This window comes from Neltuma alba, unplaced genomic scaffold (assembly GCF_004799145.2).
Source record: "Neltuma alba isolate B1F8T4 unplaced genomic scaffold, ASM479914v2 tig00012790_pilon, whole genome shotgun sequence".
Classification (NCBI taxonomy): domain Eukaryota; kingdom Viridiplantae; phylum Streptophyta; class Magnoliopsida; order Fabales; family Fabaceae; genus Neltuma; species Neltuma alba.
The window spans coordinates 1,237-27,094 of record NW_021637191.1 but is presented as its reverse complement, the minus strand read 5'-3'; the positions used below and the strand labels follow the sequence as shown (position 1 = coordinate 27,094).

The following is a 25,858-nucleotide window of genomic DNA, read 5'->3' as shown; positions in this document are numbered from 1 at the left end:
CTCATCCATGGTTAGCATCAAAATCTCATTAGTCCTCATATGATTGCAAAACATATCTCTAGTTCTTTTCTGTCTTTTTCCTTTCTCCACTAACGCTACCGCTCTGTCTTTTTCTATTATTGGGACCACATTAGCAGCATCACTGTTAACCTTTCCATGCCTTTTGTTCTGCATAGCTTCCCTTCCTCTTGCACGATGTACAGCATTTGCAAACACACCACTACCTTGTAAGATATCCCCTTGAGGCTCTATTGGTATGACATTTTCTTTAAAATTTTTAGTTAAATTAATTAGCTCTTCCATGTCAGCAAGAACATCAAACCGTGATCCTTGATTTTGCTGCCTAGGATTCTCACCTTGTTTCTCCTTGCCTCTGTGATGCTGGTGAGGCTTTTGGACAATCCTCCATGTTTCTTGGTCAATGAAGGTATTAAAACCAGCCGCCACCGTATTCCTCTACATTTCATGATTATGGGCATTTTCATTATTATTCTCGCCTTCTCTAATCCCTGTTTCTTCTTTCTTTCTCAAACAAACTGAACAATTATGTCCATAATTCCCATGGCTAGTGCACAAGGAGTGAAGCCCTTCATACTCAACATAATAGTCCTCCCCATCCAAAGAAAAGCCTGACATAAATTATTTCTCTAGATCAACCAATACACAGATTCTAGCATAATGGCCTCTGAGTTGACATAAGGTGTTCATATCCACCTTCATAGTCTCCCCTAGTCTGTTCCTAATGATTGTTAGAGCCTCTTCATCATAATATTCAAGAGAGACTCTTGGAAGTTAGAGCCAGACAGCAACTTTACCAATCTTTGCTCAATGGGTTTAAACTTTGGCTCCCATGGTCTTACTATTAAGTAGTGATCATAAGGCATCCATGGGCCACCAGTCATAGCATTAAAATAGTGTTCCCTATTAGGAAGTTTAACCACAAAATACCCATAACCAATATTGATTAAACTAATTACTCCATTTTTTGCCCATAGCGCTTGCGAACGAGCCTCCAGAACTTTATATCCAACGTGTCTGTAAAGAAGTTTTACTATTTCAACTTTCTTTCAGGGCCCTATAAAGATCTTTTTTCAACCTACCAGAGAAATGGAAAGTAGGGAAATTATGATTGGGGTCTTCTCTGATTCTGACAATGGGTTCTTTTTTTCTCATTTTCCATTGATTTTTCTGAGAGAGTATCGTCACAGTTGTCATCCTCCTTTTCGTCATTAGAACGCTCCTCTTCCTAATTAACTCCTTGGAGTTTTTGAGCAAAGGTCAAGCCAGTTTTTTTGCTGTGGCGGTATGACTTTGGATCCAAGTCTTAGGGTGTGTTTGGATGAAACCAAACCGTGGTTTGGAAAAGTGATTCTGGAGAATAGATTCTGGGGAAAATAGATTCTGTGAAGAATAGATTTTGTAAAAAAGTGATTCTGAGAAGTAAGAGTGTTTGGATAGTTGTTATCAGAAGCACTTTTTATATATACAAATTACTAAAAAAAAGACATAAGTTAATATGATAATTACAGAAAAAATAGATTTTATGATACATTTTAATTTGAAGGAATAAAATTGTTAATAATATGTTTTTTACCAACATAATTAATAATACATAAGATAATATAATTAATAAATAATTAATGTGTATATATATTTATAAAATATAAGATTAAATATATTTATAAAAAAATATGTTTATAAAAAAAATAACAAGATACATATCATATAGGCCCTCACACTCTCCCTTTTTTCTCCAAAAGCAAAAAAATTTTGCTTTTTCCAAAACCATGGTTTTGGTTTTTGGAGGGGGTGTTTGGGTAGATTATTCCCCAAACCATGGTTTGGGGTGTCACCCAAACACACCCTTAGCCATTCTTCTGCTTTAGAACTTTCATCAATTGCTACATTCATGATTTTCTTTGAACTTCGCCTAAGCAGGTCATCTTCCTCGTCGGAAGCGGGAACCAAAACAGCACCTTTTCTAGCTAGCACGAGAACCATTTCTCCTAACAAATTTTGATGCACAGGTTTAGTGTTAGTTTGGAAGCATATTAATTATTAGGATTTAAAGTAGTCGTAGATGCTCATCTTCATTTGAATTTCCTTTTGTGGATCTCTTTGGTTGTTTGAAATTTCTTATAAGTAGTTTATAAACAGATTTGTAATCATAATTTATAAAATAAGAGATAAATATATGAAGAGTTTTTGTCTCTATTTATATAAACATGCTTAGTGATTGTGAATTCAAACAAGCTTAGGTTTCCGGACTTTTAAAAAATAACTCGGTTCTGTTTTCTTTACCTTTCTATTTGACGCGCTTTTGTGGTTTGGTCGAAACCAACCTTATTATACAAGTAGAGATTGTCGCCCAAGACATGTGATTCCTTAAAATCGCTAGGGTTTCGCATGTTTGGATTTTATAGAATCAGTGCACAGTTTATTGGAAGTTGTCTAATGTGTGTATGATATTCGTAACTAGCTAAACTGTTTTACTTGTTATAACTTTGTACATTAATGAGTATTTCTCTCTCTTTTTTTTAACTTATAAAAAAAAGGCTAAAATATACAAAATTTTCTTGAATTTCAGGTAAATTACATATAATCTCCCTAATATTTTAAAATTTAAATTTGACCTCCATGACATTTTAATTTTAGTCATTCCCTATTCCGTTAATGTTCCTATAAACTTGTTGAGAAAATTGACATACCAAATTAATGAGGATGACATGACATTCTACATGTCATTTCTCTCAATTAATAATTTTATGATAATTTTATACTTTTCACATAAGGGTTAAAACGTCATTTTAGGGTGAAAAAACTCTAGGCCCCATTGCATCTCCTTACAGCAAGCTAATATTTTTTTAAAAAAAAAAAAATTAAGGTGCAATTGACCAATTTACGTGCTTTATTTTTATCCTTGTTGGGAGCTTACTTGTCACATGCTCAATTTACATTATTTTAACTTTTTAAAATGCTTCCAATTCATCATATCTTTCATCCCTCTCTCTCTCTCTCTCAATGAAACCATTTTTTCTTCATACGTGAAACTTCATTGCTACAAAGGAAGATCATGCCTTTCATATTCAAATCCAGATTAAAAGGGGGTGAAATTTTATTTTAGTGACATTGAATTAGATAGAGCCACATAGATACAGAATTGCAGGGGGAAAATGTGGACAAAAAATGAACTTCTTCCCAATTTGAAGCTCCAGAGCAGCAAAAAAATCTGGACGAAAAATGAACTTATGGGAAACTTCAGGCTCCAGAGCAGTGAAAAAACATATGGGCGGAGACTGGAAGGTGATGAATCAAAGGTATTTGGAGGATGGAGTAGAAACTGAACACGAGAGGGATCCAATAGTTCTCAGACAAATACATACTAATAGCAGCCATCGGTTATAAAAGGTTAACTCACTGCAACCTGGTCTCTATACTTTTAAAAATATAAGGACTAAATTATAAAATAGATAAAATTATAAAGACCAACTTGTAGTGAGTCAAACTTTAAAAATTGAGTAACAACGGAATCAAAATTATAAAGATTAAGTTGTATCAAGTCAAAGATATAGGTACTGAGTTACAAATGTATTAAAACTACAGTAACTAAAGGATTAATTTTCCCTTCTCAGGCAAATACATACTAATAGCAGCCATCGGTTTTGCCGTACTATCTCCGATGAGTCTTCTTCGACAAAATCACACAAGCATTTTTTGCTGATCCCAACTCCAAAGATCAAAAAGGGGGAAAACCAAACTGAAAGTGAATTGGTGAGCTATGGAGAGAGATCGAAGAAAATGCTCTACAAAGAGAGAGGAGAGCTGGAATGTGAGAAACCATCGCAGATAGGAGATCTAGTATTCTGCTACCCTTGCTATCTTCATTTTCTTCTTACTAATTTTCTTTCCAGACCAATATTCTGCCTTCACTTCCTATCTCTATTCTCTCCTTACTTGATATCTTCTCCTTTAATTCTGCCCCCGCCGAACCAACACTCTTCCCTTAGACGCCGATCTAATCTCATATTCTTGTTGATTTACCAATCTCCCTTGATTCCCCAATGCTGTGGAGCCCCAGTTCCTCGATCTTCAGCAGCTTGTGTGCATTTTTAGACCCCAGATGTATCTCAAAATTTTGAGGCGTCGTGGCAGCTGGGAGATTCGATCTCTGTTTTCATCTTTCTTTCTTTATTTTTTTTAATTTTTTTCCTCCAAAACTTAAAGTTATTCAGATACCTGTCATGCATCATAGCTGGGCCACATCACTGTTCACTCTTGCCACATCTTTTAGGGTCAAACATTTATCTCCCACCTCCTTCAAAACGGTCAATGTTGCCCTTTTAATAGTAGTGTTGAAAAGGCTCTACTTTTTAATGTTTGTATTCACTGTTTACTTATCCTCCATCCAAAATTTATTGATGTTAGGCGCACTTGTTTTAAAACTTAATTGTTAAAATTACATCTTAATCCTAAAAATATATCCCCATGCTTGCTAGATATTCCTGTGAATACCTTCCCATCGGCTCAAACGTAACTCCCCACTTTTCTTTTCTTTTTGGTAGACAGATCTCCCCACTTTCTTTTATCATTACCCCATAAACCTGAACCAAAAGCAACATAATACTACCTCAGTCTTTAATATAAAAGTTAGTTAATTAATTTGATTAGATTAAAAAATTAGTTAAGTTAGTTATTTGTATTAAATAATTGTTGTCTTTCCTAAAATACTTTTGGTAATTAAATGTATTGACTAGAATTACCATAATTACAATGACTACTTAAAAAAAAGGATAAATATAAGATATTAAGTAGATTGGCATCTTCTAATTAAGATCAAAATAAAAACAAACGAGCTTTTAGATTAAAGATCAAAGATAGTAGTAGTTAACAGTGGCTGATCACCAATCAAGCAATAACAGAGTTAATTTACTCCAAGCAAACTACCACTTCTTTTATGTCTATTTGATCCATTGAATCCTCTTGCTTTTTATTTTCTGAATAATAATCTTTGCTAATAGCTTTCACCAGTGAATACAGAACGCTTGGAAAGAATTTTTCTTCGCATTGACAATGTGCGGAACGGAGGTTTTTTCTTCTTTTTTTTTTTTTCTGCCTTTCCCGAATTGAAAGTCATATTATCCTGCGCAGGGAAATACATAAAGGGACTGAGGGTCTGGTTTTCCATTATATTAATTTATAGAGATGCCATGTTGGATGCCATGTCATCCTCAAAAATATGATGTGGCAATCTATGTTACTAACTTAACGGCAAATTTAACGATAAGGAGCTTAATGTCTAAAGTTAAAAAGGGAAAACCATTTTGCAGGTACCTATAGTTTCATCCAGTTTTTAATTTGGTGCCTCTCCTTTTTTTTTCTTTTTTTAAAATCCTTTAACTTTACACAGTTAACACCGTTAGCCCCTATATTTTGAGAAACACACTGAAAGGCCAATGGGAAAATAGATGGCGTTAAAATACAAGAGGGAAAAAAATTCAGACAGCAGATGTGCACCATCAGTTCTAATAAAGAGGAGAAGAGAGGAATATATGCTTCAAATCGAACTCGAAATCGCATCGGAACCAACTAATGTATTCAAATCGAAATTTGAAATCATTTTTCAGTCGAAGGGAGAAGATGAACAGTTGTGATTAATGGGTAAGGAAATTTCTATGTAGAAATCGATTCCCTTCAAGGAAGACAAAGAACCTCTTTTTGAAATCGAATCCCTGGAAGCAAATCGGATTTCTCCACACAAGTCGCATTCCCTTTGTTGCATTCACTTCTAATGATGATCTCTAGTTTTAACACTGTCTATTTTTCTGTTGGACCTTCAGTATGCTTCTCAAAATAGAGGGGCTAACGGTGTTAACTGTGTAAAGTTAAAGGATTTTTAAAAAAAATAGAGGTACCAAATTAAAAATTGGATGAAACTATAAGTACCTGCAAAATGATTTTCCCAAATTAAAAAGTTAGAGAGTTAAAATTTAAAATTTAAAATTTAAAATGTCAGTGAAGTCATATGTAGGTGAGCAAAAGTTGACGGAACTTTTGTATATTTAAGCCTACAATCCCGTCCCCGGCTAGGCTATGGGATTGGAGGAGGAATTTGAGCCGCCAAATTAATTGCCCATTCGTACAAATGGATACCCCCTTGGCACTTTATGGTAGGCTACTAAAAGAAGAAAAAAACATTAATTTTGGTTTTTCAAAATTATTTTTGGTCTTAAATACTCTTTAATTTTCCGATAATGAATAATTAGTTAAAAATTATAAATAGATTAAAATTATACTTTCATTTCTAAATATATCTTTGTAACAAATGAGAAAAATGATAAAAAAGTATGTGTGGGAAAACGTGCTCAACAAAAAATAATTAAGGGCAACATTAAAAAAAAGCATTAAATGTTAGAACAAATTAAAGCTTAACAAATAGAGCATAATACTTTTCAAATTTAAAGTTTATAAATAATACTGAGTTTAAGTTACTAATAGTTTTATTAACTATATATTTTCTGATTTTATCATTTTTATTAATTGAGATTCAACGTTGAAAAAAATTAAATCACATTTAAAGAGGATAAAAAGAAGAAGAAAAAAGTTACCTACAGTTTCATTAATTATATATTTTTTGATTTTATCGCTATTATTAATTGAGATTCAAAGTTGAAAATTATTTTTGTCTTAAATACTCTTTAATTTTCCGATAATGAATAATTAGTTAAAAATTATAAATAGATTAAAATTATACTTTCATTTCTAAATATATCTTTGTAACAAATGAGAAAAATGATAAAAAAGTATGTGTGGGAAAACGTGCTCAACAAAAAATAATTAAGGGCAACATTAAAAAAAAAGCATTAAATGTTAGAACAAATTAAAGCTTATAAAATAGAGCATAATACTTTTCAAATTTAAAGTTTATAAATAACACTGAGTATAAGTTACTAATAGTTTTATTAACTATATATTTTCTGATTTTATCATTTTTATTAATTGAGATTCAACGTTGAAAAAAATTAAGTCACATTTAAAGAGGATAAAAAGAAGAAGAAAAAAGTTACCTACAGTTTCATTAATTATATATTTTTTGATTTTATCGCTATTATTAATTGAGATTCAAAGTTGAAAATTATTTTTTGTCTTAAATACTCTTTAATTTTCTGATAATGAATAATTATTTAAAAATTATAAATAGATTAAAATTATACTTTCATTTCTAAATATATCTTTGTAATAAATGAAAAAAAAATAATAAAAAAGTATGCATGGGAAAACATGCTCAACAAAAAATAATTAAGGGCAATGTTAAAAAAACAAAGCATTAATGGCCCGTTTGATTCATTGAATCATAAGTAATGGAATGTAATGTAACATGAAGGAATGTAACGTAATGTAAAGATGATTACAATAAATTTGTTTGGTTCAATATTAGGAATCTCAAAAAGATAATAAATTTTATATTAATTTTAATAATCATAAAAATGAAAAAGACTAAATTATCCTTGTCACATTTTTCCCTTACCCCTTCCTTTTCATGATCTCCTTCCTCCTCCTTCATTGCTTTTGCCATAATCAACGCCCAGAAACAAAATTAAGGCAAAATGATTTGGAAGGCTAAAAATAGAAATGAAATCATTGAATCATTATGTGGAAGACAAGAAAAAGAATCAGGATGACATCAACGAACGAGGTGGAGGGCCAAGTACTGCCATTGATGTATTTCGATGCCTTCTAATCCAAATGAAAAGGGTCAAGTACTGCAATTATCTAATTGATTCATTGCTTAATGATTTGTAAGGCCAAAAAAGTTTGTTACTTAATGAGTCAAACATTGGCCACAACTCTTCTTTACTGCTGCTATTTCACCGACCTTTTATGGTCTGCTTTTAATGTGTTCGTTGTTTTCACTTGAATTCGATTCTATGGGAGGCGCAGGCACTTATTGAGAAGTCAGGATGAGTTTGCAAGATCTACAGGAAAGGCCCGAGAGACTTGATTCCTGAACTTAATTGTGGTTGTTAAGTAGGGAGATTGATGGTGGTGGCAGAGTTGATGAATGAGAGGAGGTCAATGAGTATGGAAGAGTTTAATGAATGGCTGCACACTCACCATGGATGAAGCTATGACACTCACAATAATGAAGCTTGACCTTGGCAATGGAGAAGGAGGAGGAGGATAGTGGATGTACGGTTAGAGGGACTATGGAGGAGGTGGGGGCAAATAATGTCTTTTTACCCTGTTCCTACATGTTGTAATCGTCATTCATATGTTCCACCAATGTAATCCCTTTTACATTAGTTTAGGTAATCAACATTACAAAATGTAATCCTTTTTACATCGCAAAAGCCAAACCAAACAATTGAATCAGTACTTTGTATCGTGATTACATGTAATTATGATTCTTGCGGTCCAACCAAACGTGCCATAAATGTTAGAACAAATTAAAGCTTATAAAATATAGCATAATACTTTTCAAATTTAAAGCTTATAAATAATACTGAGTATAAGTTACTAATAGTTTTATTAACTATATATTTTCTGATTTTATCGTTTTTATTAATTGAGATTCAACGTTGAAAAAAATTAAATCACATTTAAAGAGGATAAAAAGAAGAAGAAAAAAAGTTACCTACAGTTTCATTAATTATATATTTTTTGATTTTATCGCTATTATTAATTGAGATTCAAAGTTGAAAAAACTTAAATCACATTTAAAGAGGAGAAAAAGAAGAAGAAAAAAGTTACCAACAGTTTCATTAATTATATATTTTTTGATTTTATCGTTATTATTAATTGAGATTTAAAGTTAAAAAAATTAAATCACATTTAAAGAGAAGAAAAAAATTACTACCTCTGATCCTATTTGCAAGCTTTAAATTTGAAGAGGAGTGTGGTCCATTAGCTTCAATTTGAAGTTTCTCTAAATATTGAATACATTTTTTCCAATTTTAACCTTAATTATTTGCTTCTCTCTTATTTGCTATAATTTCATTCATTTTCCTATTTACTATAGTGGTATACTAGGAAATAAAACTATATTTTTAACTTATTCATTACTTTTAACTAATTGTTTGTTATCTGTGAATTAGTTATCTGAAATATATAATAATGATTGTGATAACAGTAGAGAAGAGAAATGAACTAAACAGTAAAATATCAACTCAATTCCACCCAATCTACCATTTCATATCCTATTTATAGACCTACTCTTTTCATTATTTACCTAATTATCCTCACTATTACTATTACCACATATCAATATACTCCCCTCCCAACAAGAGATCCTTGTCCTCAAGGATCAGTACAAAAGCAGAAAGTAAAACATAGATTTAGCATAGGACTTTTTTTTTAAATAAGGGGAAAAAATAGTCGACATCAAAAGGCAAGCATGTTGCAATCTTCGTCAGTCCAAAGGCCCCATCGTCACGTTCCATATTAGCCAATGTGATGATCCCCGTTGCGACATATAACATGCACCCCACATCCATCCACAAGCCCTTGGAGCCATATACGTTAAAGGCCCAAACAGTATCCAGATTATTGGGTATAGCACCATGAGGATAAACCCCATTTTCAATAGGTTTCTGCTTGCTGCCACGTGACATCCACCGTAACCACTTTTGGAGCCAATCCTCGTGAACACACATCATGGGAACATATTCAGTAACTCCCAGCAATAATCCAAAGCCCATGATTACTTGCACAGCTTTTTCCGACCCTTCTCCTCCAACAGCATCTCTACCTGACCCAAATGAAAAGCCAACACCGTCTGTGAAGATCCGTTTCTTGCCATCATCAATTGACATCGCTTTCTGAGCAATGTGGTCGAAACCCCTGCGATTGCTGAGTGACATGCATTGCTCAGATGAAGGTAGAGGAGTTCGCATGAATGAGGAGAAGAATACTTGCGGTGGAGAGGGAGGTATACAACGTTGTTCATCACAACTTTCCCATCCTTGCACCAGCGAAATTTGAAACCCAAAGGGAGAAGAATTCTCTTTGAAAAAGCTAGAACGATAGGACCACATACTCATGGTTGAGGTGTTGTTGAGACTCCATTGTCGAACCCATGATGTGAACAGCTTCAGTGAGTGGGGTGATGGCCGAGGAAGATAAGGATTAGGATTAGCATGGCTGTGCATTGCTAAGTCAGAATTGAAGTTGCGTGTGGCATTTGCATTACTCGGCAGCTTAATTGGAGAGATTGAGAATGATTGATAGCACACAGGTGGCTGGAATGCAGAGAAGAACAAAAATGCAGAAGACAGAGGCGTGCTTGCAGTCATTGAGAACGAACTGCTAATCATGAACGAGTAGGGCGGCTGAGGCTTGGTCTTCATCCCAAGTGATTCCAGTAATGGGTCAGACTTAGGGTCCAGAATCGAAGACGACCGTAATGACTCAGAAAAACTAGTTCCAACAATGAATGGAGAAGCGGTCATCAGAGAAAATAGTCAAGCAGAAAGGATTGAGGGTGTGTTATCGGGCACACCTTGGCGAGGTCGGGAGTTCAGCACCCGCGTCACTTGGTGATTTTGATGATGCAAATAGAGAAAACCATGGAGGCGAAGCGCATCGGCACATTCATGACTTACCAGAGGCTCTGATTTTGTTAATTCTCAATCTGCTCCCACCTTCTCTTCCATCTCATGTTTTCCTTCTTCATTAGTGTCAGTTTCATCGACTAGAATTGGATCGCTCACATCCGCAGCAACATTGTCATTTTCAGATGGTACGTTTTTGTTTAAATCAACTGCATTCAGCTTCAAATCCTCAACAGCCTCTGTTTCTAGAAGTTCATCACTCATGTCTTCAGTAACAGTAATGGCGAGATTTCAGATGTTTCCTCTATTCCTTTCGGTACAGCATGATTCAGGATCTTGAACTCTTTTTGCTCGCCTATTCTGTTTTCATTGTTAGGGTTTCGATTATGTGGTCCATATCGGTCTTGAAAATCAGCCAAACACATCGCACTGGCAAGAGGGGTTGGAGTGAGGAAGGCAACAACTCCTTGGATCTCTAGACGAAGTCCATTAATGAAGATGTCAATGGCTGTTGATTTTGATAAGTGTGTGTGTGACAAAAGAGTTTCATACTGCTCTTGATACTCTAGTAGAGTTGTTTCTTGCTTCAGTTGGAGCAATGCAGTGATTGCTGGCATGATTGATTTTCCGACAACCACCAGCAGCGGCGGCCAAAAGGCTGGCTCTGATGCCATTAATAACAGTAGAGAAGAGAAATGAACTAAACAGTACAATATCAATTCAATCCCACCCAATACACCATTTCATATGCTATTCATAGACCTACCCTTCTCATTATTTACCTAATTACCCTAACTATTGCTATTACCACATCAGATTGGAGGAAGTATTAATTTACAACCAGAGAGAGCTTATGATCTTTCTTATAAGTTACTCCTTCTACTCTTTTTTGTAAAAGCCTGATAACTAAATTACACAATTTAAAAAAATAATTAAAATTAGTTAAAATAATAAACATGTAAAAGAATAAGCATTCTTTTTCAAGCATGCTCTTATTTATGAGGGGCAAGTAAGAGAGAGCAAGTATGAAAGAGAATGCAGTAAACCTTTTAATTAATGCAATATGTAAAATTAATTAGCGACAGAAATGGTAAAAACACATTAAATGTTCAGGCAATCACAAGTGTGATCTTATAAAAAGGATCAAGACAATTCAAATTTTAAGCTCTCATAGAAAGGAGTGAGAAAGTATAAGTAGATTATTAATTATATTTTTCCAGGTTATCCTAATTTAAAATCTCATTAATGGCAACTTCTATGATTTTTTTTAATGCAATTCATGGTATTAAATATAAATAAATTTGGATTTTCTTATTTTCAAACAAAATTAATGACTTAATTTATTAGAGATGCCTTATAATAAGAAGTATGCCCTCTCATCCTTAATACAAGGCACTTTCTAAAAAAACAATTTTTGTCCTTTTTATAAGATATTGTGACAATCTCAATAAGCATTAAATATTTTCTTTTCATATACCCATATTTAATAAATACAGTGAGAGAGTAGAAATTAATATGATGAAACTTAATACTGTTAATAAAGGTAATATTAAAAATTAGTTGAATTTTATAAAAAATTTAATTCTTTTGATTTTTTTTTATTAGTATATGAGAATTAGTTAGCACTCTCTTATAATAAGGATAAGAGGGAATACTGCATTCTTTCTTTTTAATATAAGAGAGAAGACAAAACTAACTTGAGAGTTAGAAAATGTGTTATTTTTTTATTATTCTTGGATACGTTTTTAACTTCAGCCTCGTCAATACTTCTGGTGGGTTAAAAGATGGAAGGAGGATCATCTCTTTAATTATAAACGTCTTCGGTCATTTCTTCTTAGACTATTAAAATCTTTCTTTTCTCTCTTGAGATCACATCGCCATAGTTTATGGTATCAACTAAACAATTTGCTCAAGTGACTGGTTAAATGAGGAAACAAAAAATGTTGTCTTGAAGGATATTTTGACTTGTCGTCCCTTATTAGTAAATTTAGCTACAGAAGTAGTTAATCTTTCATGATATGAATTTCCCTTTTCGGCCAACTTCATGACATGTATATCTCCTGAACTATATTTTTTTGCTGGCCCCAAAAACCTGGTTTTTGTTATGCATGTCATTGGGCCTTGCTAGAAAAAGAAAATCAAACCCATAACTTTATACGCATGGTTGTGAGTAATGCCCACAGGTGGTGGGACCATAACCATTAATGCATACTTTTGAATAAATGGGTTGGTGGAGGCTAAAAAATTTAATCAATTTCAAAATTAGTGAGCGTACTATTGATGACTTTTGAATCTAATACTCTCTCTTTCCTTATAAGAAATATTTGCTCAGGTAAATCAAAAAATTAGTTAAAACAAAAAATATGTAAAAATTATTTTAAGTTTTTATGTAAAAAATACTTTTATCATAAGAGAAGGGAGTATAAAAGATAGAATAAGAAAATAATGAACCATGTTTCGGAAGATGAAATAATAATCATATCGAGTATTAAAATAAGTAATTAATGAAGAAAAATAAGAAATTAGTTATGAAAATTTCAAACGTCTTACAAATGTTACTTATTAATAAGGCTAAGGTAGAAATTATTTTTTTTTTTATAGACATAGGTATTCTCCTATTGGAAGGAATCATGTTCGAGGTACTGTCTAGCAGTAAATTTAGACACCTATCCCAATAAGAATTCAAATATTGATTCACCACATTATAGGAAACTAGCCTCTTCTGTTAGACCTAATCCCTATTAATAAGAAGTTTATGTGAGTTGGGTTCTGGAAGTTCACCAAGACCAGGGCATACCTCTAAACTTAGAGAGCGTTTAAAGAGGTACTGACAGATCACCCACCAACAAAGTCCTTACATCGGTAACTAGATTTGAACTCACAACTTTATGGGTTATGAATCGACTTTTTACCAATTAGTTCAACTTTTATTGGTGTAAAAATTATAGTTGGTTCTTATAAAAATAGACAAAAGTGATACACCAAAAAAAAAAAGTACAAAAGTAGAACTAGTAATGTTGACTAGCTCGCTAGCTATGGGCCAATCCGCGTTGAGTTGGAGTCCATGTGAATCAGTCCTAAAAAGGACTACCTCTTGAGAGGTTGATATGTAGCCCACTCGAGCCCACGATACGTGAATAAATGAGATAATTAAATGGCAAGTACTTAAGGCCTTCGGCGTGGGGTAGTAGCGCTTTGCTTCTCTCCTTTGCGTTCCCAGTTTCCCCTTCTTCTCTGCCTCTCGAACGATGACGTTTCATTGTCCAGAAATGGAAGTTGATGATGGGCAATAGACAATTGGACCCATAAACATGAAACTAAAAAATCATCAAATATATTATCCATTTTTGGGTAACAATAATAAATACTATCTCTTGTTCTAGATATAAGACTAGTTTGATATTTATTTTAATCTTAAGTATAAAATTTTAATTTATTTTGTCTCTTATATTTATTTATTTTTCCTCAAAATAGTTTCCATGATAGTTACGCATATTAAAGAGTTTTTATTTTAAGACACAGAATGAATAAGAATATTTTAGAAAAGGCAAATACTCATTTATTATAAATAATTAAATTAATTAATTTTTTCATATTCGTAAATTAGTTATCTAGTTCTTATATTGAGGATTGAAAACAGTATATTACTATTGTTATCAAAAACTAATTTAGTTTTCAATTACAATCCCATTATTGTAAAATGGAACCAGAGTAATAAGTATTTATACATGATAAACAGACAATAGATAAATTGCTTATATTTAGTTTGTGCTTATACTAGGTAGAAATATTAGAACATATAGCTAGGTAGAAAGTTAATAGGATACAATATCCAAGATTTAGATAAATTCAATCAAACTCCAATATTCTAAAATATACACACACACATTCAATCAAAACTTTCCAAAATTAAGAACATATATAAGCATAACAAACATTTATTAGAAGGATGTTTTGGTTTTCTGAGGGGGTCAAAAGTCATTACATGATAAAAGTGTCTTTCACAAGTATATTTCAAGCAGAAAATTCTCTAATGTTGATATAGCAAAATAAGCACAAAGACTTAACAACAAATATTTAAAAATTACTTGGCGATTATTAAAAAAAAACCATCAAATATATTACTCATTGTTTGACGGTTAAAAACTATCAAGGATATGTTCAGATTTAAATCATTAATCATGCCTGCATATTTGACATTTTTACCAAAAAAATTGATAAGTATGACCTTTTCTATAGTTTAAAAAAATGTTTTTAATATAAAGTTAAAAATAATTCAAATGACAGTTGTATCTAATTTAGCCTAACCTGTCTATCTTTCTTTTTCGGCCTTTTCCTATTAAGTACGTAATTAAGCTGAAAATATAGCATTTATTAGGCCCCATTATCACAATATAATAATTACAATATCTAGTTCTTAATATAAAAGTTAGATAATTAATTTGCAGATATTAAAAAAATTAGTTAACTTAGTTATTTGTAATATATGAATATTATCTTTTCTTAAATACTCCTATTAATCATTTGTATTGAAATTACCCTTTGATAAAAAATCTATAACATTTGCAAATTACTCAGGAAAAAATGAATCAATATTGAAAACAAATTGAAATAGATTGATATTTTATATTTAGGACTATATTAAATCCCTAAATAACTCACATTAAATATGAGAGAAAGTACATTATTTAATTTGTTAGGCCACATTTACCCCGAATTAACACTCTTTCATGCGCGCCATGTTACTACTATATATAAAGCGATCAATCTCCTTGTTAAAAACACGTCCTGAACGCATCTACATACACACATATCGATCAAACACAAAAATAATTAAAATGAAGATTATCATTCCCATTATCTTCATCATTTTTTGCCTTCTCTTCTCATTCTCTTCCTCTCAGCCTTCTATGTTCGATTTTTGTGTTGCAGATTTCTCAGCTCCTTATGGCCCTGCTGGATATTCCTGCAAGAACCCTGCAAATGTGACTCCCAATGATTTTTATGGGTCTGGTTTAGGTGTTCCCAGCAACACAGCAAATACATTCAAAATCGGTGAAACGGTTGTGAATGTTGAAAACCTTCCAGGTCTGAATAGTCTAGGTGTTTCCTTGTCTCGTCTAGATGTTGCAGTTGGTGGGGTTGTGCCACTTCACACACACATCCTGACGCTACAGAAGTTCTTGTGGTGTTACAAGGCTCTATGACTGCTGGTTTCATTTCAACCAATAATACTGTCTATATGAAATCTCTTGGCGTCGGAGATGTCTTTGCGTTTCCAAGAGGTTTAATGCACTTCCAACTCAATCCAGGTATATATATACTCATCCAGTCCTATTTATATGACAGATAGAAAAGATTTTTCTTGGTGTTATTTATATGTTACATTCTTAAATTTTTAACTTGAATATTTTATCATTCATTTATTATAGTGTATATTGTTATTTTTTGGAACATATGTACATATTAAACGAGAGTGACGTTAAAAAGTTGTTATATTTTAAAGTAGAATTAATACAGTTTAATTTTCTTTTTTTCATGTGAAACATATTAAAAATTCACTATAAATAGAATTAGCAGAGTATATTGTTTAGTTCTTCTAAAATTAATATGCCAAGTTAAGCATAACTCGTTTAAATGCACATAAGACAAAAGTGTACGTTTGGTTTTCTAACAGTTTAATTTTATATAAGAAGATTTCAGTTTGATCATTTAATTTTATCAAGTATATTTTTAGTTTTTTAATTTTAATATATATTCTCTTCTCATCCTATTTATAAGAGAGAGATAAAGCAAATTTTTTAAATCCTATTTATAAATCATATCATTAAATTTTTAATATAAATGTATTATTTTATCTTTTATTTAGTATTGTGTAAGATTGTTATTTTTTGAAAAATATATATATTAAATAGGCATAAACTTGTTAAATTTTAATGTAAACTTAATGATGATTTTTTGTATCAACCATTATTATTTTTATAGGTTGAACTTAATACATCGGTATTTAAAAATGCTTAGTCAACATTTAAAGTTTCAAGCACTATGTTTTTTTGTTAATGAAACTAAAAATTAAAGAAGGTTAAAAAAATTATAAAATTAAGAAATTAAAATAAAAATTTTGCGTAAAGTTAAAAGACAAAAGTGCATTTTTTGCCTAAACGTAGTTAGTTACCTTGATCTCTAGAACTAAACCACATGAGTCCGATCTAGACTTTTGAAGTCATATGAAATAATTTTTTATCATCAATTTACTTGTTATTTCAATAATAGAATGTAACTTTACACGACATGTTTTTTCTTTTGGCCAACGCATTACACGACATGTTTATCTACATATGAATTCAAAATTTAAGGGCTTGCATGCACATATATAATGCAAAGTTTAAGTTTTTTTTCCTATGTAATTAGCTAAATTAATATTACACTATTGTTGATACTTACATAAATTATTATTAAGGCGTGATCTTACCTTTTAAATAATTTATTAATTCACGAGTGAATTATTTGTTGATTAGAATACAAGAAAATAAAACTACAAATTTCATACTTTTTTTTTAATACAAACTACATTTCACACTGCGCGCGCGCGCACACACATATATGTTATTATGCATATAATCCCATTAAAATCTAATGATTTAATTCAAAATGCATATGAAGAAAGAGTAGTGTAGAGAGTAGAAACGACATATATGCACGCATTATCTTTGGTACAATTATTATTATGAAATATTGCCTCTATCCTTAATATAAGACCTAATTAACCAATTTGGAGAGATTAAGAAAGTTTTACTAAATTATATTTAATTGTAGCATGTGTTACATGGTCTCTATAAAATATTTATGTGGATCATTAGATTATATATCAATTTATAAGTGAGACAAATTAATTCAGAGAAAAACAATAAATAAAAATAGTTCAAAATAATTTAGTAACTTTAAATTTTTTCAAATTAGTCATCTATGTATTATATTAAGGATAGGAGGTAGTATGTATTTTTTTAATATTGTTTAATTATGTGATTTACAATTATGGACGAAATTATATTTAATTATGGTTATATAATTATTTTGTGTTTTCTTTTCAGGTAAAACTCAATCCATGGGAATTGCTGCCTACAGCAGTTCAAAGCCTAATATCCAAATTCTGGACCTCGCACTGTTCCAAAGTAATTTGTCCTCTCAGCAGATAACAGCCACCACTTTCATTAATATTCCCGAAGTGAAGAGGCTCAAGACCCTTTTTGGAGGCTCCGGATGAAGTATATTCTATAATATATGCATATTTCAACAAGCTTCCTAAAAGGTCAACTTATATAATAAAACATTACACACACACACACACACAATCTGATCATGTGGATCCACTTGATGTATTATGATCAACCTTTCCGGTTTTTTATGTTTGGAATGAAATAAAAATTTGATCTTTATCCCTTACTAATTTATAAGCAAACGTGCACTTTTAGTATTTTTAATTTCATCTAAGTTTCCATTTTGGTCTATTAATTTTTTATAGTGTCCTTTTAGTTCTTTAATCCTAACAACATTAACAAAAATGCTAATATTGTAATTTTAAATGTTAACGATATATTCTTAAATGCTGAGATATCAAGTTTAATTAACTTTCAAAAGAATAATGATTGTTATAAAAATCATTATTTGAAATTAATCATATTAGCAGCTAGAGGATTGAAAAGATACTTTATAAAATTAATGTACTAAATTAAAACTTTATACAAAGTTAAAAAGTAAAGTTGCACCTTTTATCTAGTTTGTATACATAAATTGGGCTAATATTTGATATTGTCCTCATTAAATTAGGAATGTGGTTTCATATTCCTCTTCAAAGAGTTATGAAATAAAAGTTTGCATTTACCATAAGAAGATATTCGCCATGTTTTATCACTATTAAAAATAAGGTTTTTTTTTTTGGGTCATAACTCACTTACTCATCATGCCTTTCACATCGGGTATAAACTCATAACCTCAAAACTAAAAAAGACTTAAGAAAAATATTTAAATGTATATTTGGTTTATTCAAAAAACACTTAAAAAGTATTTTTAGGCAAATCGATATAAAATTTTTCTTACATGTTTATTTCATATATCATAAAATTATTATTAAAATTACGGTTTAGGTTCTACCCAAACACTTAATATCATTGAGCTCTAAGGCCTTGATAAGGGCATACTAAAAATTGGACTGGCTAATGAATAGATCAAAATATTGGTTATTAACAAGAATTCGGTCTTATGAAAGGAGCAGTACCTCTTAATAGGATTTATAAAAAAATTATCAGCCCCACTTGTCATTTTTTTTCCTGAAAAAATAAACTCGTTTAAATTTTCTCATCCTTTTCCTCTAGTTTCCTTCAATTAAACAATGGGTTGGTATCTACGTCCCATGGAATTTAAAATCCAGTTTTTCTAGTATTATTGAAGAACATACATACATACTTCACACGTATAAACATACAAGCCAACCTGTGAAAAAATGAGTTGACTCGTTAATACTCATATTTTGGCTAGCTAAGATAGTGAATAGATTCAATATGCTTATGTTAAATTTTTTGAGTGATTAATGTTAAAGTATCTTCAAAACAGAAGATTTATCTATGGAAAAGTTCATACTCCTCCAGTTTTAAATATAAAATCCTTATACTAGTGTGTATAAGGGTTTTATATTTAGGATCGGAGGAATATATCCTTATAAGGCCGGTTAGAGTTATAATATTAATGCAAGTCATTAAGGTGATTTCATTATCATATCTAAAAACACCTTTGGAAAGCTATAAAATCAAAAGTATGGTAATCATCACGGTGTGATGAAAAGTGTTTTTGTTAAAATCGGGTTGATATAATCAATCATATAATATTTATTAAGTGATTAATTAATCAAGACAAGTACACTAAATTAACAAATTTATTTATCGATTTAACTTATCATGCACGTTTAAGAAAAAAACATATACATAATTAAAACAATCCAGCAAATTACATGTATAATATTTTCTAGAAGAGATACAATGGAAGAGTATCTAAATAACTCTCGCCATTGCTCATGTGATTTGATGTCGTTCATGACCTGAGAATTGAATAATTGAAATCACAAAGCACATTTAGTGATAAGAGCTCTTGGGGACTCTCCTAATTGACGAGCACAATGATGACAACTTGTAAGAAAATGGGTCAGTCCACCCTTGGTAGATTGGACCCAAACCCATTGATATTTGGAGTCCTGGTGTGAATAGCAAGACTTGTGGGTCTCTGACTGCAATTTTTGCCTTTTTATGTAATTTGCAAAAGGGAGGGAACGGTTGGACAGAGGAGGCAGTTTTTTTTTTAAAAACGTGGAGTTACATAATTGATCCAAAAGGGATCAGTTCGAGCGTGTGTGACTCCTCCGCTTTTTGGTTCCTCCAGACTCCTCCCTCCACTCTCTGAACTTTATCTCCTGATGAATTTGCTGTGAAAATTCAGATCCGACTCCGTCACTGTGATCGGACCTCCACATGGCTATCTGATTTCGTTGTAGATTTCGGGTATGCCCGAAATCCTTCAGTGGTATCAGAGCATAGGTTTACATTTCTTGTTGGTGTCATTCTGTGGCCTACGTATCAGTGTTTTTTTTTTTTCTTTTTCTTTTTTTTCTGTTTTCGGTTCTCAGTATCCTGTGATTTGCTTCAATATACTCTGCAAATCCTTTCATTTATTTTTAGTATGAATTATATCTGACTTATATTTATAAGTAGAAATACTGGAATCTTTCTCTGCCTCCATGAAATTTGTTTTACATCAATAAACGTTTTCAGCTGTCTCCCTTGTTGATCTTTGGGTTTGCTTAAAATTAAGTTTTTAGGCTTCAAAACCTATCCCATTGTGTAGAGAATGAAAAAACAAAGAAAACAATATAAAGTACGCAAAAAACGGACATCAGACGGGCAAGATATGGATGAGAGAAGTTGTCGAATTCGACGGGTATGTCGGGCCCGACCCGCTTTGCAGAAACTGGGTCAGGACGACCCGGTTGGAGGTTGAAGACAACCTCCAGGGCCAAAACAGCGTCGTTTTGGCCCTTCAAAGAAAAAAAAGTAAAGAAAAAGGGAAAAAGAAACCAGGCCCAAAGAAAAAAAAATAGTTTCAGCTTTAAAAAAAAGAGTTTTTTTTTTTGGTTTGTGCCAGTGTCTGCGAGCCTATTTCCAGTTTTTTGTTTATTTCTGTAAGAGTTTCAAAAAAAAAGAATTAAATTTTTTTTTCCAGAATAGCCATGTGGCGCGTGCCGCCACGTGGCTTGCCAACTGGACATATGGGGACCACCACCTGTTAGGTGGTGGCGCGTGGAGGTCGTCGGAAAACACGCGCCGCCAATGCGAGTGGTGGTTAGAATTTTTCATTTTTCTTAAATTTTTCCTTCTAGGGGCACGTGTAGGCTCGTGAGAGGTCCGTTTGAGGTGCGGTTTGTCTCTAAAAATCCCTAAAATCAAGATCTTCATTTTGATATATAATTTGCTAATTTTTGAGACAATTGAGGATCCATTTGTGAGTATTTTCAATGTATTTTCTGTTATTTTCATGCGGAAATAAATTTCAAAATATTCAAAATAATTTAAATTATTTTGTTCTAGGTGAAAATGAAGCAAGAGGCTTCTAGTAGCACTGAAAATATCAAAGATGGTTCATTGGAATACTCATACATGGATAATGCAGTTCTAAAATATGAACCAGAGAATGAGGATCCTGAAGAGGACCTTGAAGAGGTTCCTCAAGAAGACCCGGAGGAGTTAATGGATTCTGGACCTGAGTTGAAATCTTTATTCCCCACTGAAACCCTTATGTACCGAACCTCATTGGTCTTTAATGATTCACTAGATCTTCCCAATGAAACGGAAGTTGAGGAAGCAGAAGAAGAGGTGAATCAACCTTGTACCCCTGCTTTAGCTATGAGCATAGCTGAAAGAGATGCGGCCAAACTGACAAACATAAAAGGCATCAATGGCATGCTCGCCAGTTACGTCCATTACATGACCGATAAGAAGAATACCGAATTCTACCTTAAAGTCATAATGGAGTACATAAGAGCAATAAGGGTTAGAGGCGGACTTAAAAGAAAACCCATAAGAAAATTTTACTGGATTTGGGCTATAGATTTAGTATCATCCTTTATAACCAAAACACGCAAACTTAGAAAATTGAGAAAAGTAATGCTTGATTACCTTTATGTTCATATCAAATGATGTAATATTTGTATTCAATTTATTGACGTTTGTTATATTAAGTTTGTGGTTTCATGTATTGTAAACAGACTAAGTGTGTCATTTCATTTAATAAAATTACTTGAATTATTATTGTATGATTATTTTGTGAATAATATGTGTATGCTTTTTATAAGTGGGAGCTTTTAGAAGATAAGACTTCTAAGAGTCATAATTTTTGAAGTGCTTATATAAAATCCTTGATAGGACATAATGATTATTGCCTGTATCTGTGTGATGGGAAGTACAAACGTATGCTTTTGATCATGGATCTTACAGTGTCGTTACTTTCTGATCAAGGATGATATAAGTACAAGACATTGTATACTTTGTTGTGCTATATAACTGAAATGTTCTATGGTACGTCTCTCTTTTAGAGAGAACATAGAATAATATGGGATAAATTTGTCATAGAGCTAAAAATGGCAACCAAGAACATAATTGTTGAGCTTAATAAGGGAGAAAAGCTTAACGGGGATAACTGGGACATATGGCACCGAAAGGTTCAATACATCTTGGAGGAACAAGATGCGATTGAACCTTTAACCACTGCAATGGTCGAACCCGAAGCTGAGAATACGGCCCAACATAGGAGAGACCAAGAGGCTTACCTAGTTTGGAAGAAGAAAAACAGCATAGCAAGAATTACGCTTCTGAATGCCATGGCTGATGACATAATGTGCAAGTTTGAGAGGCACAAAACTGTTCTGAGTGCCATGGCTGATGAACAGCAAGTGTAGGCTGTTATCAAATCGCTCCTTGCTAGCCGGGAACACATGAAAGTCAACCTGACCCATAATGAAAATATCGTTACTTTTAATGATGTAGCCAAGCACTTGGAGCTGGAGGATGAATGTTTAGAGGCTTACAAGAGTTCTGGACAAGCTTATTACACCGAGGATGCCGGTACTTCCCAATCAAGGCCTGATTCCAAGAAGGGCAAGAAGTTTCAAAAGAAAGGGAAGAAGGGTGGTCCTCAACCCAAAAAGGGAAAGAATCAATTCAAGAAGAAGGGAAAGAAAGGTGGGAAGAAGAAGCTAGACTTGAAGAAGGTCAAATGCTTCGCCTGCCAGAGAATGGGCCATTTTGCACGTGACTGTTCAAAACAGGCTGAGAGCGAAAAGGTATTAGTGAATTATGTGAATTCACATGTTTCATATGTTTCTAGTATTGTTTTTCTAACAGAACCTGTTTCTTCTTCTTGGATTATAGACTCAGGCTCCACAAACCACGTAACCAGGGATCGAGGATCCTTTATCAAGTACCGTCAGTTGCTATATCAAAGCAAGTGGCTTTACGTTGGGAATAATGCGAGGATCGAGGTCAAAGTTTGGGCACCTACAAATTTACTTTGCGTGGTGGGAAGACCTTGATACTCCATGATATACTTTACGCTCTCGACATCCGGCAGAACTTGGTTTGTGTTGTGTCTTTTAGAATTTGGGTTTGATGTAAACTTTCATGAGAAAGTTGCAGACATTTTTAGTAACTCTATTCTTTGTGATTCAACTTTCTTGTTCAAAAAGTTCTTTGTTTTGAATATTGTTGGTGATTTCAATAGTAATGAATGCTTTGTTGTTTCTTCAAATAATGTTGACATAAACACTTGGCATGCTAGACTAGGACACATTAATCAAAATAGAATGATTAAATTAGCCAAAGAAGGGTTGCTAGGTGTCATTCCCAATATGAAAATGTCACTATGTGAAAATTGTCTAGCTGGTAAGGCAATAAGAAAGCCTTTCGGTAAGGGAACAAGAGCTGAAAATCCATTGTAATTAATCCATTCTGATATCTACGGTCTAATGGTATAAGGGTGAGGGTGAGACATGGAGCTTGGTATTTTATTGCCTTTATTGATGATTTTTCACGATATGGTCATGTCTATTTGATCTCGCATAAGTCTGAAGCTCTTGAGTGCTTTAGACGATACATAAATGAGGTAGAGAATCAAATGGACAGTAAAATTAAAGCATTACGTACTAATCGAGGTTGTGAATATTTATCTAATCAATTCAAACAGCTCTGTGAAGAAAAAGGGATAATTAGACAACTGACTATCCCTGGCACTCCAGAATAAAATGGAGTTGCTGAAAGAAGAAATAGAACTCTTCTAAACATGGTTAGGTCAATGATAGCTCAAGCAAACCTGCCAATTTCATATTGGGGTGATGCTTTGTTAACGGCGACCTTCATACTTAACCGTGTACCCTCAAAATCAGTCGCTTCCACACCCTACGAGTTATGGATAAAACGCAAACCAGATCTAAGCATCTTGAGATCTTGGGGGTTAGCGGCGTATATCCACAACGCTTCTCATAAGCATGGGAAGTTGGGTCCTAGAGGAAAGAAATGTATCTTCATAAGGTACTTTGAACAATCAAAGGGATATGTTTTCATAGGTGAAAGCGAAGATGGAACGGTGACTGAAATAGAATCAAGGGATGTAACATTTATTGAGACTGAATTTCCTAATAGAGGATATGTTGACCACACTGTTTCTCTTTATGAGACACAGGAACAAGACAGTGCAGAACAAATTGACAAACCAGAATCATCTAGGTGTCAATCTAAGTGGGAGCCAAGAAAGGTCAACACCAAGACCTGAACAAAGAAAGAAAGATAAGCAAATAGCTCCCGTCAGAAGGAGTAACAGGGAAAGTGTTCCCAAAAGACGCTTTCAAATAGAAGGCAAATCTTTCTTAGTTACTCTAGAAGGGGATGATGAGCCTTGTTCTGTACGAGAAGCCTTGTCAGGTCCTGCGAAAGATGAATGGATGAAGGCTATGGAAGAAGAAATGGACTCAATAAAAAGAACAAGTTTGGATGTTAGTTGATCTTCCAAAAGGGCATAAAGCCATTGGGAACAAGTGGGTTCTCAAAATTAAAAGAAAAGTGGATGGATCAATTGACAAATACAAGGCTCGATTAGTGGCAAAGGGGTACACACAATAGGAAGGCATAGATTATGAAGATACGTTCTCACCTGTTGTGCGTTTCAATTCTATTAGATTTATTCTGGCAATAGTAAACAATTTAGGCCTAGAATTACATCAGATGGATGTAAAAACTGCATTTCTGAATGGTGATCTAGATGAAGAAATCTATATGGAACAACCATTAGGTTTCATTGGAAAAGGAAAGGAAAATAAAGTTTGTAAACTCAAAGGTCCATTTATGGATTGAAACAATCATCCAGACAGTGGTATTTGAGGTTTCACAAAGCAATAACCTCATATGACTTCCAAATGATAGAGGAAGACCACTGCGTCTACATTAAGCGGTTTGAGGGTAATTTTGTCATATTATCCTTATATGTAGATGATATACTATTAGCCAAAAATAGTCTAGATTCAGTGGTGGCTATTAAAGAATGGCTTTCGTCGATTTTTGAAATGAAAGATATGGGTGAAGCAGAGTATATACTTGGAGTTAAGATCCAAAGAAATCGTTCAAAACGAATCCTCTCTCTTTCACAAGAGAATTACATCAACAAGATTCTTGAGCGATTTAACATGAAAGACTGCAATCCCATGAGTACCCTGTTGCTACTGGAGTGGCTTTGAGTTCTGACATGTGTCCCAAAACCGAGTCTGACAAAAAGAAGATGGAAAGAGTTCCATATGCCAGTGCTGTTGGTAGTCTGATGTACGCAATGATGTGTACAAGACCAGACATTGTTATGCAGTGGGACTGGTAAGCAGATTCCAGTCTAACCCCAGTGAAAAGCATTGGAAAGCAGTGAAGAGGATCTTGAGATACTTGAAAGGCACTTCTAATTATGCACTGTGCTACGAAGGAAGCGACCTGTGCCTTGTTGGGTACTCTGATGCGATGTAGGCGGAGATGAAGAAGAAGAACGAAGGTCAACTTCAGGTTATACCTTCTTGCTCAACAATGGCGCCATATGTTGGAGTAGCAAGAAGCAAACGTGCATTGCCTTACATTCAATGGAAGCTGAGTTTGTGGCATGCACCGCAGCAGTGCAAGAGGCTTATGGCTGAAGAGATTTATAGAACACCTTGGATTTAAAACAAGAGTACCAATCCGGTG

The 25,858-nt window shown here is 33.1% G+C and overlaps 1 protein-coding gene across 1 annotated transcript; it reads left to right on the top strand.

The window, feature by feature from the left end:
• Positions 1-15,385: 15,385 nt before the first annotated feature.
• LOC114730954 (auxin-binding protein ABP20-like) lies at positions 15,386-15,754 on the top strand. Its single transcript, XM_028918070.1, has one exon. It carries the CDS (start codon positions 15,386-15,388, stop codon positions 15,752-15,754), a length of 369 nt encoding a protein of 122 aa, XP_028773903.1.
• The last annotated feature ends 10,104 nt before the right edge of the window (positions 15,755-25,858 follow it).

Coding starts and splice junctions, on each gene's coding strand:
- LOC114730954 (XM_028918070.1), top strand. CDS start 15,386: ATGAAGATTATCATTCCCATTATCTTCATCATTTTTTGCCTTCTCTTC.